The sequence below is a fragment of the Hoplias malabaricus genome, chromosome 2 (assembly GCF_029633855.1).
Source record: "Hoplias malabaricus isolate fHopMal1 chromosome 2, fHopMal1.hap1, whole genome shotgun sequence".
NCBI classification, from domain to species: Eukaryota; Metazoa; Chordata; class Actinopteri; order Characiformes; family Erythrinidae; genus Hoplias; species Hoplias malabaricus.
Genome location: NC_089801.1, coordinates 69,067,532 through 69,084,618, shown reverse-complemented (window position 1 = coordinate 69,084,618; position 17,087 = coordinate 69,067,532). Strand labels below are relative to the sequence as shown.

The window sequence follows — 17,087 nt, the reverse complement described above, 5'->3', positions numbered from 1 at the left end:
ACCGTCACATTAATGAGGTCTATATAATAAGGGGAAGGATAAAGCTGTGTACGGAACTTTCCAGACCTTATAAAGTGTTTGTGACACATATGTCATCATGGGTTAATCAACGTAATAAAGAATATATTTTCATTCCCCATTAATCTTGCAACCAAGCTGCTCCCTTCCTAATGCAATATGACAATCAAGCTGTTGCTACAGAGGTAATTGTTCAGTCAATCAAAACGTCAGTCTTCCTGTTTTGGTTTCGCATGAAAAATAGAGCTATATAAAGGAGGAAGTGTTGTAATACAGGATTAATACAAGAGAGAAGCTGAACATTCACCAGTTCACCACTTACAAACTGGTGTTGGGTCGTCTGTTTACATAACTGTGAGAACCCAGAATGAAATTTAAATGATGTTTAAAAAAGTGTACAAGCTGTGGCCATGTGATGAACTGGCACCCTGTGGCGTCTACCCAATGATCATTGGAAGGCGCCGGACCCCTCACAATCCTGATCAGGATGCAGCGGTTACAGGAGGTGAATGAATCAATGAAGGAATGAATGAATGTATGTGATGTGTTATTTCAAAAATTATTATTCATTTATAAAATTAATGTTTACTCTATTGTCACTCCAGTCAACTCCACTCATTAGCTACAGATGCCCCCAATCAAACGATGCTACTAAGTGGGAGTATGAAGGAAATAAATGCTTCCCCTGAGACATATGAAGACAAATGCTGCTTTGTTTTAAACTCTAACTAATGCCATATTGGCCAGCTCAACACGACTGTAGGAGAAAACTAACTGCCTAATACTTGTATGGGTGCCCACGTTTGGTAGCACTGACATCTAACTTGCAGTTCCTCCAGTTGCACCAGTTGAGTGAAACCTACACTGGCAAGATTTTTTGGTGAATAAATGTTACGGTAAGGGTGTAGCTGAACTGAGGAGGAGGCAAAGGTGTTTTTACAAGGAGTTCTACCACACTGCAGCACTTACATAGTTTTTGAGGCCCTGCTCAGGTAAGCACTACATACCAAATATTGCTTATGGGCAGTACGTCTCACACTGTTAATCTACATCTATAACATGGTTAAATGAGCTTGTATGGTTTAATTGTTATTTCATCACTTGTATCTTGCACATTTATAGCTTCTATGCTACTGTACTGGGTTAGAAGTAATGTTAATATGTTGTTGTTTTTTTTTACTAGAAAATATAGCTGGTAACCTGCAGTGAACGAGGCCTGGGTAGTTCTTTTTAAAGTGAATGTGTGCACAGTAAGCTCCATCACTCTTTATTATCCCTTTCTACAGTTCACAAGCCCTTCCATAACACACAAATTCTTCTGACAAATAAACTCTTCCCTCTCAGTTAAAGCTCCAGGCCGGGCTTTTGTTCTGCTCCTCTGTATTGATCCGACTGGGCCAGGTTATGAGAAAGTGCAACAAGTCTTGCTGTAAAGCCGGAGGAGTGGGGAGAAGAGGTAGGGGCCCTCAACTTTAGAGCAATAATGTTCTCTCTGGGGGTCGAAAACCCCCGTGTACAGAAAGCGGGAGGAAGAAGAAGGGAAAAAATAAGAAGGAGAGAAGAGGGAGGGGGAGAAGAGTGCAGAAGACCTGTAGGAGGAATGCCCAAGAGGAACCTTGAAGAACCTCCTGATCGGTTCCAATGGAGTCTCCATTGTTTGCCTCTCTTTGACATCTGAAGTCTATTAGGGACAGGGGCTGAGGTTAGTCCTGAGAATCAAACCAAGAACACATGTAGCAGAGAGGGAGAAATTCCCCATCTCTTTCAGAGCGATGAAAGCATTTATTTTCCTTCGTGGCGTTTCCTGATCTCATATCAAAAGGAGTATTGTTTCCCTGCTCACAGGGGTCCCCAACGTTTTGGCAGCTTGTAATTCAGTTGCACCCCGAGAGCACCGATGCCTCATAAAGCAAATACTGCAATCAGCAAACAAGGTCCATGCACAAGAAAACAAGCCTCTTGGTGGAACCCAGTGGAACACAACGGTAAATTAGCATTCCAACCATGGAACATAATGGTTCCGGTTCAGTTTGGATGGCAATGAGTAGAAGGAAAGCGTTTTGGAATGAATTAGAATACATAAGGAGAGGCCATGCATTACAGCGATTTTATCGCAGTTAATTTAGAAGCCAAAATCTTGCATCATTTTGGATTTTTCCAAAAAGTTACAAATGATTTAAAGTCACAAACATCATTTTTTTGTCAAGAAAACACACATTTGTAGGTGGATTGGCGACTCAGAAGTGTCCATAGGTGTGAATGAATGTGTGAATGTGTCGTACGAAAGACTGACGCCCCCTCCAGGGTGCGTTCCCACTTTGCGGGAAAGAGTATTGCTTATTGAAACAAATGTGCAGCTAATACGAAAATACAACAAATAACAGGTTATTATGGCTTTTGTGCATAACTCTATCTCCACCATTATTTCTTTTATCAACATGAAATCTACAGACAAAAAAATGTTAGATTAGATCAGATCAAATGAAGCATGATGTTTTGCATGTCTCTGTGAAAGTGATGACAATGTATAGTCAAAACATTCAATATTGGCTGAATGTAAACAACAATGTTCCAGCGTCTAGTGTAGAGGGGTCCTAGAAGAGCTGAGGCTGTACCTACAGCAAGGGGAGGAAAATCTCCCTGTTAGAACCCTTGTTTTGAGAAGCAACGTTGCTCGAGCAGGTGGACGTATAGCATATGTTTTCATTAAAGCTCCCTATGAACAGTTTGGTAGTGTAACAGCAGGGGTCTTTGAGCAAATACACCCACCAGAACACAGGAATAGCACCATACACCAAACTGTACAGCAATGGGGTGGACTTGTTGCTCAGGTTTTTATGAGGCTGTTTAATTCAGAATAGAATGTTCCGCAAAGGTTTACCAGAAAAATAAAAGCCACAGTTTGAATACGAATGCCACTCCACGGGTTGTACCAGCTTATAAAAGCCATTATTTAAATAACCTTTCTTTTGCAAACCAGGCATTCACCTACATTTGTGGTAAATCATGTTTTGACTACAGGTGTGTCATCAAGAACCAGTCCACTTTCTTTATTCCTGGGAACAGTTTGACTTTTCACTTGTGACAACAATCAGATAATCAGATAAGTTTATACTCTATATTTATCTCTGAAGCTGAACCATTTCTGCTTGGCTAATTTTTATGCCAATACCTTTGTTCGTGATGTTTGCTGTACAATAGGAGCAGGTTTTATTTCCTCAGGCCTAAGCAACAGGCAGAGAAACAAATGTCGGTGTTTTCTAATTTGGGCCACTGCTGGGGAGTTATTTAAAAAGGTTGGATGCCTAAACCTCTCTTGCCAACAATGGGTTTCAGCAGTTTTAAAGCTGTGCAAATGATTTTTAAAAAGCTGCAGAAATATATGCATATTAAACATCATGTTTTGTGTAGAAGACCCCCACGTCAGAGCTGAAAGAGTTCATGTGTAGGTGAAGTGTCCCAATCAGGGTTTTTTTGAAACATCACAAAAGTAAAATCACTTTTGGTTTCCTTAAAAAAAAAAGTCAGCTATTTTGTTTGTATTTTTAGCCACTTTTCTCCCCAATATAGTAACTGCCATTTACACACATTAGCTAGGACCCCAACCCACCAATCACATGAAGCTCCCAAGTTAGGAGAATGAGTACTAGCGCAGACTAGTCCGACTCCTTTTTTTTATGTTTCATTGAGCATAACATGCCTGAAAAATAATGTGTCCTTAGTAGAATAATGTGTCCTTAGAAGAACCTTAAAATGTTTCAAAAGGTTATTTCCAACTCTATCCACACTCGTCTTTTTAATTGTTGTTAAATGTATCAAAATGTTTCTTCTATGGCACAGTTCAGAGCAAGCCTTTGAGGTGACTTTTATTTTTAAGAGGAATCATACTCGTGATTTCAAACCAAAGAACTAATAAATAATAATTGGTTATAATACAAAAATAGAAACACCTCACTATGTATGTTTTAACATATTTGACATTCCGAACTGATTGTGTGCTTTTGTTTTTGTCCAGTAAGGTGTGGCTCATAATGTGGTTAGGTTTAAATGCAGTAGAAGAACAGATACTCCTGAATAAAACAAAGAAAAGAAAAGAAAAGAAAAAACAAACAAACAAACAAATATCCAAAAAACAAAAAGTCAGGTTGATTTTATTAGGTTTCATTTCATTCAGTTGGCAAGAAACAACTTTTGTCACGAAGACAACCAATTTAGAAATATCATTTGGGATTCTACAAAATAAGTACAAAATAAAAAATATTTAAAACAACAAAAATATAGACACACTGCAAATACGCAGAGTAATATGATGGTGCCCTTTCTTTTCATTAAAAAAAGCAACAAAAATAAATCAATCAAAATAATATTTACAGGAAAAGGTATTTACATTAAGGCAGTTCAGTTACACAAAAAGTCCCATGTGTCAAATTTTACTTCATGAAGCTTTTGCAATAAATAAGTTAATTTTACAGGAAGAACCAGATATTGAATTAGCTCCCATTTAAAGAAATATTGATAACACTTTACATTAGGGAAAGATTCGTAAGCTTTTCATTATAACTGACATCAAACTACAGAAAAATGGCTTATTCTAACAAGTGTCTGTTGTCGTAACACTTGCTGAGATGAACTGACATCAAAATGGACAACAGCAATTGTTATAAGACAACCTGGAATCAGCATTTATAAATGTATATACAGGTCTATAACATATTATGAAAGCCTTACGTAGACTTACAAATGGGAAAAGCCTGAGTAAAGTGTCACCAATTTTTTTAAAAAGAAAGCCAAATATGTAATAGAAAATAAAACTATAATAATAGAGAACCAATACTAGCTAGTGAATCAGCACCTGCCGCTAAAGAGTAAACATTGTAGGGCTGTTGTCTTTTTTTTTTTTAATTGGTTTTGTTCTTTTTTTTTCCTCAGACCAAAGATGTATTTTCTTTAGTTTGTAGCGCAGTAAGGAAACCCCAGAAGGCACTTGAAGATGAAATGTGTTGTAATGGTTTTGCGCAGTCTTATACATTCAAGCTAATGCTTCAATGACAAAATGGCTGCCATGCTTGTGAGTGTGTTTGTGTGTGAGTGTGTGTGTATGTAAAGAGGTCTGTACAAATCATACAGCTGTCTGAATCCCTTTAATATCCCCCTCATTCCTTTTATATGCAGCCGTTCAATAATTCAGGACGTAATTGCAGTTCAGTAGCAGTACATTAACAACCCTTCTTCGAAAGCTATAAAAACGTCAGCTTCCACAGTCGTAGAGTGTATCTCACACAGATGAAGGGATTAGATTTACACTCAAATCCAGTTCAAACTGTTTCGTATCCAGTGATGTTTTAAACCATTTCCAGTCGAACAGAGGTGCAAAATAAAGTGATCTGCAGTTTATAGTGCTTTACAGATATAACTAAACAAATCCTAAAAAAATCTAATTCAATTCCAGTTCAAGATGTTTTTTTTAAATGAATTTTGTGCCCTGTCATTTCGCACATGAAGTAAAACAAAGCTTAGTAGTGAGTACTTGAAAAATGTTTTACAATTAAGGGAATTTGTAAGTGGAGGATTTTTATATTAAACTATTATAAGTCCACAGCTTACGTTTTTCACTCATTATGAAACTGAAAGCAGACACAAAACTATCCTAAAAAAACCTTGTGCTGCTTTTGGTAATATCAAAAACAATGTGCTGTTTGAAGGTAAATACATTCAGAAAATCTAAATTAATCACCAGTAAAATACCAATGGACTATACCCAGCTGTTCAGGACTGACATCCTGTAAATTTTCATCTACCAAATGTACTTCCCCCCAGTCACACTGTGGTTTAACAGCCCAGGACAAAATAGATAGCCTTTTATCTATTTCAAACTAAAATTAGTTTTTTTTAATGCATGGGATAATACAAGATTAAAGTATAAAGCTACATATGTCACAGTAATTTAATGAGTAGCTGAACTGGATCATACTTTTTACTGCTTTCCAGAATGGCTTTTAATAGTCACGGCCACAGACCGTCTCGTCAAATTGTGAAACAAAAGCTACTTTAAGTTTCAGATAATGATTTACATAGTGTCTATGTGGGGCTCAGTAGAATCCCTGCACCTTTAAGTATCTTAAAATGTGTTGTGGATGAGAGATTGCATAGCTGGGGGGGGGGGGGGGGGTAGAGCTATAGAAGACAGTCTATAGAATGAGATTACAGTCAGCTTGGACTAATGGAGTAAGGAAATCAGAGCTTACTACTTCAGAAGGGTCATCTAAGTTGGCTACAAATGTGTGTTTTGTTCTAGTGTCTCTTCAAGTGCATGATTAGCATTGTGTGTGTGTGTGTGTGAGTGTGCATGTGTCTGTACAAAGTGTGAGTGTATTCCTGCATGTAAGTACATACCATGATTGTCAGTGTGTACAGTATTTGTCTATATAAACATTGAGTGTGTATTTAGTTCTGGTGTCTCTTCATGTGCAGGGCAAGATGGTCAGAGCGTGAGAAGCTGCGGCTGCACACGGAGCATTGGAAAGGCTTGGCACCCGTGTGTTTGCGGAAGTGACGTGTAAGCTCATCGGAGCGAGCGAAACGCCAGTCGCAACCATCCCACGTGCACCTGTATGGCTTCTCACCTACAACAAACAAAACAAACAACACGCTCACTCACTGTCTACAACAGGCAAATGAATGGATAGAACACAATGCAGGAATTCTACTCAAGTCAGAAAAAGCTACTCTACTTAAGATCTACAACTTGTTTTTTTTTTTTTTAAAGCCAAAGGTTAATGACCTTCCATTTTCCAGTCCATATATGGAAGCACATACAGCCTTTTTATTCAGACAAAGGTTGGCCCCACCCAGACAGGACAGCTAACCATATCCAGATAGTCAGCTATTTCATTTACACACAACATATCGTCACTGTCCAAAGAAAAACATGTATCTCAAAATGATTACGTTTATAGGAGAAAGATAAAACCTTTTAGGGGAGTGTTAAAAGGGTTTATTCCAATTAATTTTGGAGCAGTTCTATTGGTCCATTCACCAATTTACACACAATTTGAAGGACAGGTGGAGATGGAGATACCTGTTTGTTTGTGGACAGTGATGATTAGTTTTAAAGGCTTAGTTTAAAGGCTGATCAGTTTTTTTCAGTGTTATAGTTTATAAATAATTTATAAACAGAAGCAAACATAGGCAGTGAACCTCAGGGATCAATGAAGACCAAATCAGAAAAATATAGGGTAAGGTCTTATATAAAAACTAAAAATGCTTCAAACTCAATTTTAGCTTAAGCTAAGATTAATCAAAACTCACTCCCTTTGATATTGCTCTGTTTTTCTATTTGCCATCATAGCTGTCAGAATATGTAATGTTGTTCCAGTGTTGACTGAAGTAATATTGGTTTCCCCTTCATGTTCATTAGACGGGTAACCACAGCGAATACATGGGCCTTGTATTGTGGATACAACACATTACCAAGGGAGGAAAATGAAAAAAGCAAGAAAAGGTAATGGTATTCAAAACAAAGCTACACAGTCTGCTAATGCCAGCTGTCAAGATCAAATGAGAAGTCAGTCAGAGGAAAACAGTGCCATGGTGAACTGTGTTTGTCTTTCCCAAGAGTAGGTTTCAAATGTTTTAAAGCCTGTTCATCAAACCAGACAAAAGCATCTTCAGTCTGGAATGGAGCCTGTTTTGTAATTCCCACAGTGTGCCATTTTAAGGCAGCATGCAGGTCAAACTGGCTATCGGGCAGACAACGCAATGTGAGAAATGAAGTAATGACAGGTTTAATCTGTGTGCGACAAAATCAGCTCTGAGAAAGGAGAGGCTACACTAACTACTAACATCGTGCAAATATTAAATAGCATTGATTTGATTGCTGTAGAGTGTGGTAGGGCTATAAACCCAGTAAACAAGCCTAAAAGATCTAGTGCGGAAAAAGCTTACAATCACTGGGAAAATGAGAGCTAGTTAACTGTGTAAGTGTAAGCCTGGAGCATGGGCACAGGTGAGGAGAGCCCCAAATGGGGAGTCTTGTAATGACTTGTTTTGGCGAGCCCACCTCTGCACATGGCATGCCTGGGGGGGCCCCTTCGCCTCTCTCTCGAGACAGGTAGGATTGGAGTGTATCTGAGGTGATTATCGAGTCATTGTGTAAGCTCTTTCAGGCAAGAGAGAAGACCCACAGAGAGAAAAGGAGGAAAGCAGTCCTCCCTGTTATACCAGTTCAAATAGCCTGAATAATAGACTGTGGTGCAGTGGATATGTGGTCTCCCAAATGGGATAATTTTTTTCCTGTTAGACTTGAATGTGTGTGGTGCTGCCATGACAGCATTAAGATCAAAACAAGTCTTTGCAGAGGAAACAAGTGAACATTGAGAAGCTACAGAGAATGAAAGGTATGGATCTGTACTGTTTACAGTGCTGCCATCCTTGACTTTTGAGATGTCTTAATAAGAAATGACATCTTCTTTAATGAGTGACTAAACTGGTATCTACGCATTCTGAGAAGTGTTTTCGGATACAACTACAGGGCCATGTCAAGCGGGGGTGGCCTTATCTTATCGGAATATTACTTGGGGGCCCAAGCAGGCTGGCAATTCAGTTTATTACTTTGTTTGGTGACTTAAAAGTGTTGAAAAATAGAAATTCTGAACAATCGAACGAGCAGGTGATTGCTGTATTTGTTTTCTCTCAGTGCTCTCAAGGCCGTGTTGTGGAACGTGTTGATTTTACTCTAAAGGCCCCAAGATTTTACAGCACTGCTTGCAACACCAGATGTTCAGAGACATGGATGTTTTACAGCCCACAAAGCCAGAGAGTCAGGACGCTGAGTTATTTAGCTAATCTCGGCCGCAAATAAAGTACAGAGTGATAAAAAAGAGTTGGTGAATATTATATTGAGTCGGGGGGTATGGGATAGCTTACAGGCAAGCACACGAGTTATGAATGTGAGGGCATGCCAAGCACTCCTTCCTGCCCAGCAACATGACCCTAAAGACCCAAAATAAAGAGCCGTCGTTACTGTGTCAGGCCCGAATAAAATTGGCTGTAATTGGGAGAGTTCTTACCAGTGTGCGTCCTCAGATGAGCTTTCAGATGCGATGACTTGGTGTAAACCTTCTTACAACCTGAAACAGAGAGGACGTCCCTGGGTTATTGAAAAAGAAACAAATGCAGGGGATTATATCCCCTTTTTAAAAAACTGATTTAAATGCTATAAATGAAGAGGGCAGACCAGTGAGCTGTAGTTCAACCACAATAACAGTAAAAACTCATAAGTGGATTCACAAACTAAGTGGCAACATGTTCCTCCGTTTCAGTAATGTTTCCATTCCATTTAAGCAGCTAAAACCAATCTCATCTCGTTAGCTGTAAAGCTCCTCCGCTCAGTAAAGCAGTGATGGGTTCTAAATGGCGTGCGGCATTTCAGACGTAGAACTGCTTAGCGTAAATGCACTATTAATGGCGTTGTGAGGCTTGCCTGTTTTACAATTTGCTCGGTCAATTCGATGCAACAGGATTCAATAACAATCAGGAGCTGACGTCAACTCCTTCACATTAATTCAGAAGCCTGGTTAAAAGGCTTTGTCTCTCTCTGAATTATTCAACAGTGGATTGGTCTTGGTGAGGAAGCAAAGCAGAGTGGTAGGGGAATGACTATGATTTATGATGTGGACTTCAACGTGAAACAGGTCCTAAACAAAACACTTAAGCGTGAGTGAAGGAAGCACTGCAGAAAGAGGGCTTTCTATTCTGGTTTATAGCTTCTGCCTTTGAGGCTTCCAGGAGGAGGACTCGAAACAGTGCTGAAGTAACTGGTTAACTATTCAAGCTTGGTTTTTACAAGAATGAAGTCTATAATGCAATTTGTAGTGGGGCTGATGTTCAAACATATATAGGGTTAACTGGTTGTGTAATAAGTTCCCAGACAGTCTGTATATCCACATCAGTATAGAACTAAATAACAACATCAACATGGAGAATGGCTATGTCTAATACATACATGAGGTTATTCCACACTGATTTATTACTCAAGCTGTGCTGCAAAAACTGCCGATGTTATAAATACTCACTGGATTCAACTCATAGACTGAGTTTTCCACAGGACACTTTACAGTGTCCCACAGAGTGATCTGTACTAATCATTATTTCTTGACTGTGATTATTCTTCGTTGTTGTTTATATTGCTACAAACAGAATTCAGCTTGGACAATTTCAAATATTGAATAGAGTGGGAAAAAAGGAAAGCATGCATTCACTTTAAGTGTCTTACACAAATACGTCGACTGCTTTATAAGGCATTTGACGGACAATGGTGAGTAATGTTTTAGTGGGCTCTCAAACTTAGTTCATCAGCCAAATTGTCCACTATAAGATTGTACTGCAATAGTTCCATACCATAACCAAAAGATTTTAAATACGTTTATTTATTTATGATATATATTTTGTACCTGGAAAGTCGCAGTGGTGTATCCGCCTCTTCTCCAGGTCAGGGTTGGTTCTGCGGTTGTAGCGGACTGGCATGCCTCCAGCTGCCGTGTTAACAGGTGTACGTGTGGATGCGGGCATTGGGTGATTGGGCGTGTGGGCAGCCATTTTGGATGCAATGGTGGCGGCATACGATGGGGGTGGTGTCAGGTTATGAAGCAGCTCTTTCTGCCGGTCAGGGCTGCCGGGTTCCGACGTGGGTGGCGAGGGCGGAAGGTAGAGCGTCTTGACCTGTGTCTGGCTCTGAGAAAAATGCCCTCTACTCAGAGGGTACCCGGTGGCCTGCATGCTGCAGTATGGCTTGGTCTGTGGGGCTGCTAAGTGCATGTCATGGAAATTAGGGCCAGGGACCTCTGGAGGCATGGCATGGGCATGAGAGTCCGAAACCCCATGCATGGGGTCATCCAGCTCTGAGCTCAGCAGACTGAACAGATGACCGTCCTGGGGAAGCTCAAAAGAGGGCATCTCCTGTTTGATGAAGACGCTGCCTGAGTTGTCACAGACATCCATGCCCACGCCTGGGCCGGACGCTGAATTGAAGATGCTGGTAAACTCTGGCAGAGTTGGAGGAGCCGAGACAGCCGTGGTAATTGGACAGTCCAGCGGGGAAGAGAAAGGCGAGGTCGTCACCGGCTTGCTTTTGGCTTGGCTAGGAACAGAAGGCCGGGCTGGACGACACAGGCCGGTTCGAAGGTAAGCGATATCGGGCAGGTATACGTTCATGTTTATGCTGTAAGGGAAGCCTTGGTCATCCCCAAATAACTGGTCCACCAGTGACAAGCTGTGATCCTTCTTGGCCATTGGGGAAGCCTGGGGCTGAGGTGTCAGGTATTTGTCCATCTCAAGCTTCGCCTGCAGAAAGACAACAGAGGGCTCTAAGCTTCTTTCAAACTCTTGCAGCCACGCATATGACAAGCTTAGCACAGAATGGTGATTTTGTGACAGGTGGAATGCATCGGCTCACATCGGGAAGATGAAGAGATTTCAAAGGACTGTGGATTGGCTTAACACAAACATGCAGCTTGCATGCATCCTTCTTACAGTCCACATATAGAAGGTGCTTAAATGCCTATTGCTTAAGAGCAAGGTAACTCATGGAAATGAATAGATCAGAAGTGTAAGCAGTGTTCTGAGCCTTAACTGTAATGTCACACATGATAAGATGTAAAATAACCTACGCCAATCATTACCCCTTCATCTTAAATGATCAAGGAGAAAACAAGCAACGATAAAGCATATCACGTCCCATTGCTACACATTTAAAACTTTTTCAGAGCCTGATTTAGTGATTATAGGACACAAATGATGTCCGATGTCCGGCTCAACCGTTGATTTACATAAACAAACAGCATGTCACACTGGCGAATATCCCAAGAGAGAAATGTAGAATTCAGTTAAACCTAATCACCTGTGCAGTTTTTCTTTTCCTCAGTGTGTGGGCTACCATCATGCTTAAACTATGACAGGGATGAAACTGGTGGGCTGCTGATATGTTATGCAGCACAGTCAGCAGCAAAACATTTATCAAGTAGCCTTCAGAAGCTCTCTGCTACATTCCCCCTTGGACTGTAAAACAGAGCTCATACCTCAGGCGCCAAAACAGGCTTTGCTGACAAGTGGAAAGCATGGGAGCTACTACTCAGCTTTGGCAAATAAATGTCACCCAATTATCATTAAACCACAATCAGCTGAAATGAATCAATCAAAGATTGTTTATTATGACCGAGGTCCGCTGGGCAGTTTTATTTTTACATTTTGGTACCCCAATCTTCACGGATCTCCAAGGAAACAACGTTTTTTTATTCTGTTCTGGCTAAACCGCAATAAACACTTTGGAAATTTGATTTACCTGAGCTCAGGTGTGCTCACAAAATATGTGCTAGCTTGTAATGCTTGAGAGCTCCTAATAAGCTACTACAGAAAGAGAAATTGTGCACGCGCGTGTGTTTTAGAGATGGGGGGGGGGGCACTCGGAATGTCAGCCCTCCTGAAGTGCTCTTTACGCGGCTGCTTACCACACAGCTATTTCTGAATTTAGATCGTCCAGCTGTTCGCCGGACACGCAGCATATCTCTTTCACAAGTTTTCTGATTAAGGGGGTCGGCGTTGCTGGGAAGTTTCAGTTCAGAACTGGAGTATCGTTCGTGGGCGGGTGCGGTTGGTGGATGGAGGCAGTGGGTGGGGGCAGTTGTTGACGGCGGGACAGCCAAAGAAGCAACTGCGAGACTGCTACTGGCTGCCCATCTGCCTCAACCCAGGGCAAAATGCAGCATCTAAAAAACCACGCCTCTCTCCAATACCTGTCTTTTACTGAGGAAGGTCTATCTGACATTGTGCAGATGGTACAACCCAGTAAACAATTAGCCGTTGATTTAACGTTGAAATAACGTAATGACTGCCGTCTAATCAACGTTCTCTTAAAGTTGAAAATGAAAGATGAAAAGACGTCCAAACACAGACATTGAAAAGACGACTATTAGACGTATTTTGAACGTCCATTGACGTTATTAATTTGTCCCGAAATATATTACTTGTAAAAAACGCGTTTTGGACGTCCACTGACGTTATCGATTGGTCACCACTTAACTAACTTATTACGATGGATTTTGGACGTCCATTGACGTTTAAAATATGTTCTTGACGGACAGACTACTTTTAGACCTATTTTGAACGTCCAGGGACGTTCCTTGTTTACTGGGAAACAATGAGTTTCAATAAAAGGCTATAACACTATGAAAAAGTAGACAAACGTCTAAAAGGTACGTAATGGACAAAACGTCAATAACATGAATTACAACATTTCAAGTAAAACACAACTTTTAAAGTTGGATATAACCTCATCTGTAGAAACAACTGCTCCGCCAGGTCCTGCCTGACATTTCTGACGGGATAAACGTGACATTATATTGATACGATCATTTAAAAACTGAATTGCAAGAAAGGTACATAACCCAACTGACAATTACACAGGCAGTTTTATTCACTTCAAAGTGTTGCATTGCCTCAGGAGGTCCTATGAATAAACTTATAAAAATGCACTCTATTTTTATTTTAGATTAAATCTAAGGTTAAGGAAAACGGGGGCTCATTTGTGGTGCCTTTCCCTACACCCCTACTAGAGGAACAATAAGGCAGACACATTACTTATAATATTATAGCACACATTCCATTGTTATTATTATTTACTTAATGGATGGAGAGATTAAAAAAAGTGAATTACAACGGCAGGGGGATTCATTTTGATCCGCGCATATAAAGCGAACCCTACAAGAGCCTCCGCATAGAGGCCCAGTTAATTATTTATATTATTTGCATTATTAATACAAGCACGTTTTGTGTTATTATGATCGGCAGAGTTGACAAGGTGAATAAAGGAGGCGGATCTGGTACGAGGCACGAGACATAACACACAAAAAATAGAGACACTGGTGTTTGTGTTCCAGTGTTGTAAGCAATAGAGAAGCAGAGACGGAGCACAGACTGAAGCGGTGTACCTGCGCATAGTCGTTGGCCAACACCCTGTCGGTTGGAGGACTCTTACAGTGGAAGGGCAGCAGCGCGCAGTTCTCCTCCTCCACGCGGCTGTACTCGTCGTGTCCCGGCGGCGCGAGCGCGGAGCTCGAGGCGGTGATCAGCGCTGCAGCCATGAAGCGCGTGCACGCGGCGTTTTCTCTCTCCTCACTGAACTATGTACACCAAGAGCGCGAGAGGGAGCGGGGAGAGTGAGAGAGGGAGCGTGCGCGCGTGTGTTTTGTATGTATATGTAGTGGTCTCGGTGTGTGAGAGGGAGTGTGTATGGATGTGTGTGTGTGTGTATGGGCGGGGGAAAGTGAAGCGGCTCCGCCTTTATTACAGCTCACACTGTGATCCAGAATGAAGCCAAACACTCAAGAGAAATACGTGCTTGAGGAGCACCTGCGCCTGTAAAAAAAAAACGGTATTCGAGTGTAAACACGTACGCTTAGGTTTAGGTTTAGTTTAGGTTTAGTTTAGGGATTTTTTTTCCCGGTGATGGATACTATACTCAACACGGGAGAGTCAATGGTACGGGGAAGACGAAGCGTACAGAACTGACACCACGTTTGAACGTGCATTTCTCGTTTACGTTTGCTGAGCTTTAACGTGTTTCACATCAGGAGCCCCCAACCTGTTCGATCTCTCCCTCGTTGTCGACAGGCGTTTTTATTTCTTACTGTTTTATTTTTTCTATTTTTTTTTTTTTGTCACATTTAATTTTTACATTTAATTTTCTAAACAGCCCCCCCCTCCAAAAAAAAGATACACTCATAAAGTAACATAAAAACAACACCACTTAATTAAAATTAGTTTTTTCAACATATATTAACGTAATGCACATTTATCCAAATTTTTTGTATTAAATTGTTTGCCGATTCAGTGATTTTTATATATATTTGTAATAATTTGTGAGAAGTACGTTTACCTTATGATGTCTATCCCTGTAAAATGCATAATTAGACATTAATTAATATTATCAATAAGGAGCAGTACTGATAGATATTATAAACACACAGATTAGTTAAATCTCTGATAAACTAGACCTGAAGAAGAATGCTGATGAAAACCTACTTCTGACTGGGTTTGTACAGCATTAAGATGAGCCACACTGAATCGTACACTACGTAGAGCTCTGTCTATTTTTACCTCCACTGTGTGGAGCTTTACAACTGGTGAGAACGCAAAGGAATCTTGTTACGTTTTGATCAAGACACAAAGAGTCATCTATTTATTCATCAGGCTACATAAGAAACCTTTAAAGGGACAAACATTAAACAGCAGCTAAGAACCGTAGAGGACATTCAAACAAAAAAAGTAAAACACACACTTTCCAATGGAACAAACACATTTTTAATTTAAACAAAATAATGCAAACTTGACATTTCATGTAAATATTAAAATATTATAAACATTATAAACCCCGCATAAAGTCGTCTACATCCACGTCTTTGTCTTCACACAAAGGTTATAGCGCGGCTCTGTTCTTCATTTAGGCTTTACTTTGAGCTTTCTGTACCATTCAGGGACTTCTTTATTGGTCTGTTAAAAGAGAAGACAAACTATTTTGGGCTGTTCCTTTGTGCTGTGCATAAAAGTTTCATAAGATCCAGTCTGGTTCCAGCCATAGGCAAACATTAAGCCCATTATATGGTTACTAGAAGTATATGAGAGCTGACATGAAATATAGTCTATGTATTTATTGTACTTCCTGTGTTTTTATGCATGTACATATAAGCCGCCATGATGTAATGTGACCACAAATTATTGGCAGGTTTAAACATTAACTCTGCATCAAAAGAATTGCGTTGCATGCTAAAATAAACAGAATACAGTACGTTATATTTGCAAATGTCATGCTGGACTGTTCCTGAACCTTATCACTAAAGTGAGACTGCACTGGGGGCAAGTTAGTGTTTTTAAATATCAGATTATTTATGAAAGTTGAACAAACCAAACAGAAAAATGGTCAGTATTTTTGATTTGCAAATTAGCTTCAATTTCACAATATACACTCCATTATTTATGATTACCAGAGTGAAGAAACACAACCATGTTTAAGTGTATTACTGCTCTCCATCTAGGTCTTGTCAGTACTCACAAACACAGTGGGTTTGGGTCTGTGCTGGTATTGGTCCTCTTCTTTGGCTCTGATGGACTCTCTGGGTATGCTTACAGCTGTCCCAGTTTGGGCAATCTCTGGATCTGGGATGGGCTCCCCGTGCTGCCGTGAGTGCATGTTTACCAGCACTTGCTTCATCACAGACAGCTCCTGCAAGGAAGAGGCTTTCGTTCAGTCTTAACTCTACTTCTTTAGTGGTCACATAAGTGTGAGCAAACTTCTCAATTGTCAAATCTAGCAAAAACAAACTCCCCTCAAATAGACAGAAGACCTGGTTATAAATAACAGGATTGAAAATGAATAAAACCACAGCTCACTGACCTAACATTTTCCAGGAATAAACCTAAACTTTGAGTTGGAGTTCCATACTGGTGTTTGATTATTGGGAGCTCAAAGAACATGCTCACCAAACTAAGACAAGGCTGTGATCACCGTTCTCCATTCACTCCTAGAACGTATGAAGAATTTACTATTTATCCCTTTATTCACATAGTCTCTAAATGTTTCCTTGTGTTCATAGTGAGAAAGAAAGTTTCCATTTGTACCGTTCTACTTTCTCTAGAGCACTTTTCTCCATTCATGGTTCATTTGGCTTCTGTATTTTCATTTTGGAACAGTATAAATACCTAACAGCTTCAGGAGCTTGGTGTTGGTTGACCAGTGTTGGATAAGGGTTGATGATTTTAGGTTTAATCTGAATGGTCCCTATCCAATTTAAAGACAGGGCAGCAATTTAAACTTTTTGTTTAAATTAGTCAATATCCAAGTATAGGGTGGCACGGTGGTGCAGCAGGTAGGTGTCGCAGTCACACGGCTCCAGGGACCTGGAGGTTGTGAGTTCGAGTCCCGCTCCGGGTGAATGTGAGAAGTTTGGTGTGTTCTCCCAGTGTCCACTTAGGTTTCCTCCGGTGGTCCGGTTTCCTCCCACAGTCCAAAAAACCATGGA

The 17,087-nt window shown here is 40.4% G+C and overlaps 2 protein-coding genes across 3 annotated transcripts in view; both read right to left on the bottom strand.

The window, feature by feature from the left end:
* Positions 1–4,181: 4,181 nt before the first annotated feature.
* Positions 4,182–14,246, bottom strand: klf5a (Kruppel like factor 5a). 2 transcript variants are annotated; one of them, XM_066660255.1, is made up of 4 exons: positions 14,001–14,246; positions 10,470–11,358; positions 9,087–9,146; positions 4,182–6,641 (listed from the first exon to the last, which is right to left on the bottom strand). In XM_066660255.1, the coding sequence occupies exons 1-4, from the start codon at positions 14,151–14,153 to the stop codon at positions 6,463–6,465; spliced, it is 1,281 nt and encodes a 426-aa protein (XP_066516352.1). In that variant the 5' UTR covers positions 14,154–14,246; the 3' UTR covers positions 4,182–6,462. The 2 variants fall into 2 exon arrangements, with proteins under 2 accessions (XP_066516352.1, XP_066516353.1); XM_066660256.1 differs by lacking the exon at positions 14,001–14,246 and adding an exon at positions 11,915–12,002.
* Positions 14,247–15,383: 1,137 nt separating this feature from the next.
* Positions 15,384–17,087, bottom strand: part of pibf1 (progesterone immunomodulatory binding factor 1) — a 34,009-nt gene continuing 32,305 nt past the window's right edge. Inside the window, exons 17-18 of the mRNA XM_066660012.1 lie at positions 16,121–16,291; positions 15,384–15,561 (exon numbers count right to left, since the gene is read on the bottom strand). Of these exons, the coding sequence (XP_066516109.1) occupies positions 15,508–15,561; positions 16,121–16,291 (225 nt within the window). The 3' untranslated portion in view covers positions 15,384–15,507. The remainder of the gene's footprint in view (positions 15,562–16,120; positions 16,292–17,087) is intronic.

Excerpts from the sequence above, each read along its gene's own strand:
- klf5a (XM_066660255.1), bottom strand. The coding sequence starts at position 14,153 with ATGGCTGCAGCGCTGATCACCGCCTCGAGCTCCGCGCTCGCGCCGCCG. Across the intron at positions 11,359-14,000 it reads TGGCCAACGACTATGCGCAG|GCGAAGCTTGAGATGGACAA; the intron begins GTACACCGCTTC and ends GTCTTTCTGCAG. Across the intron at positions 9,147-10,469 it reads ACACCACTGCGACTTTCCAG|GTTGTAAGAAGGTTTACACC; the intron begins GTACAAAATATA and ends TCTCTGTTTCAG.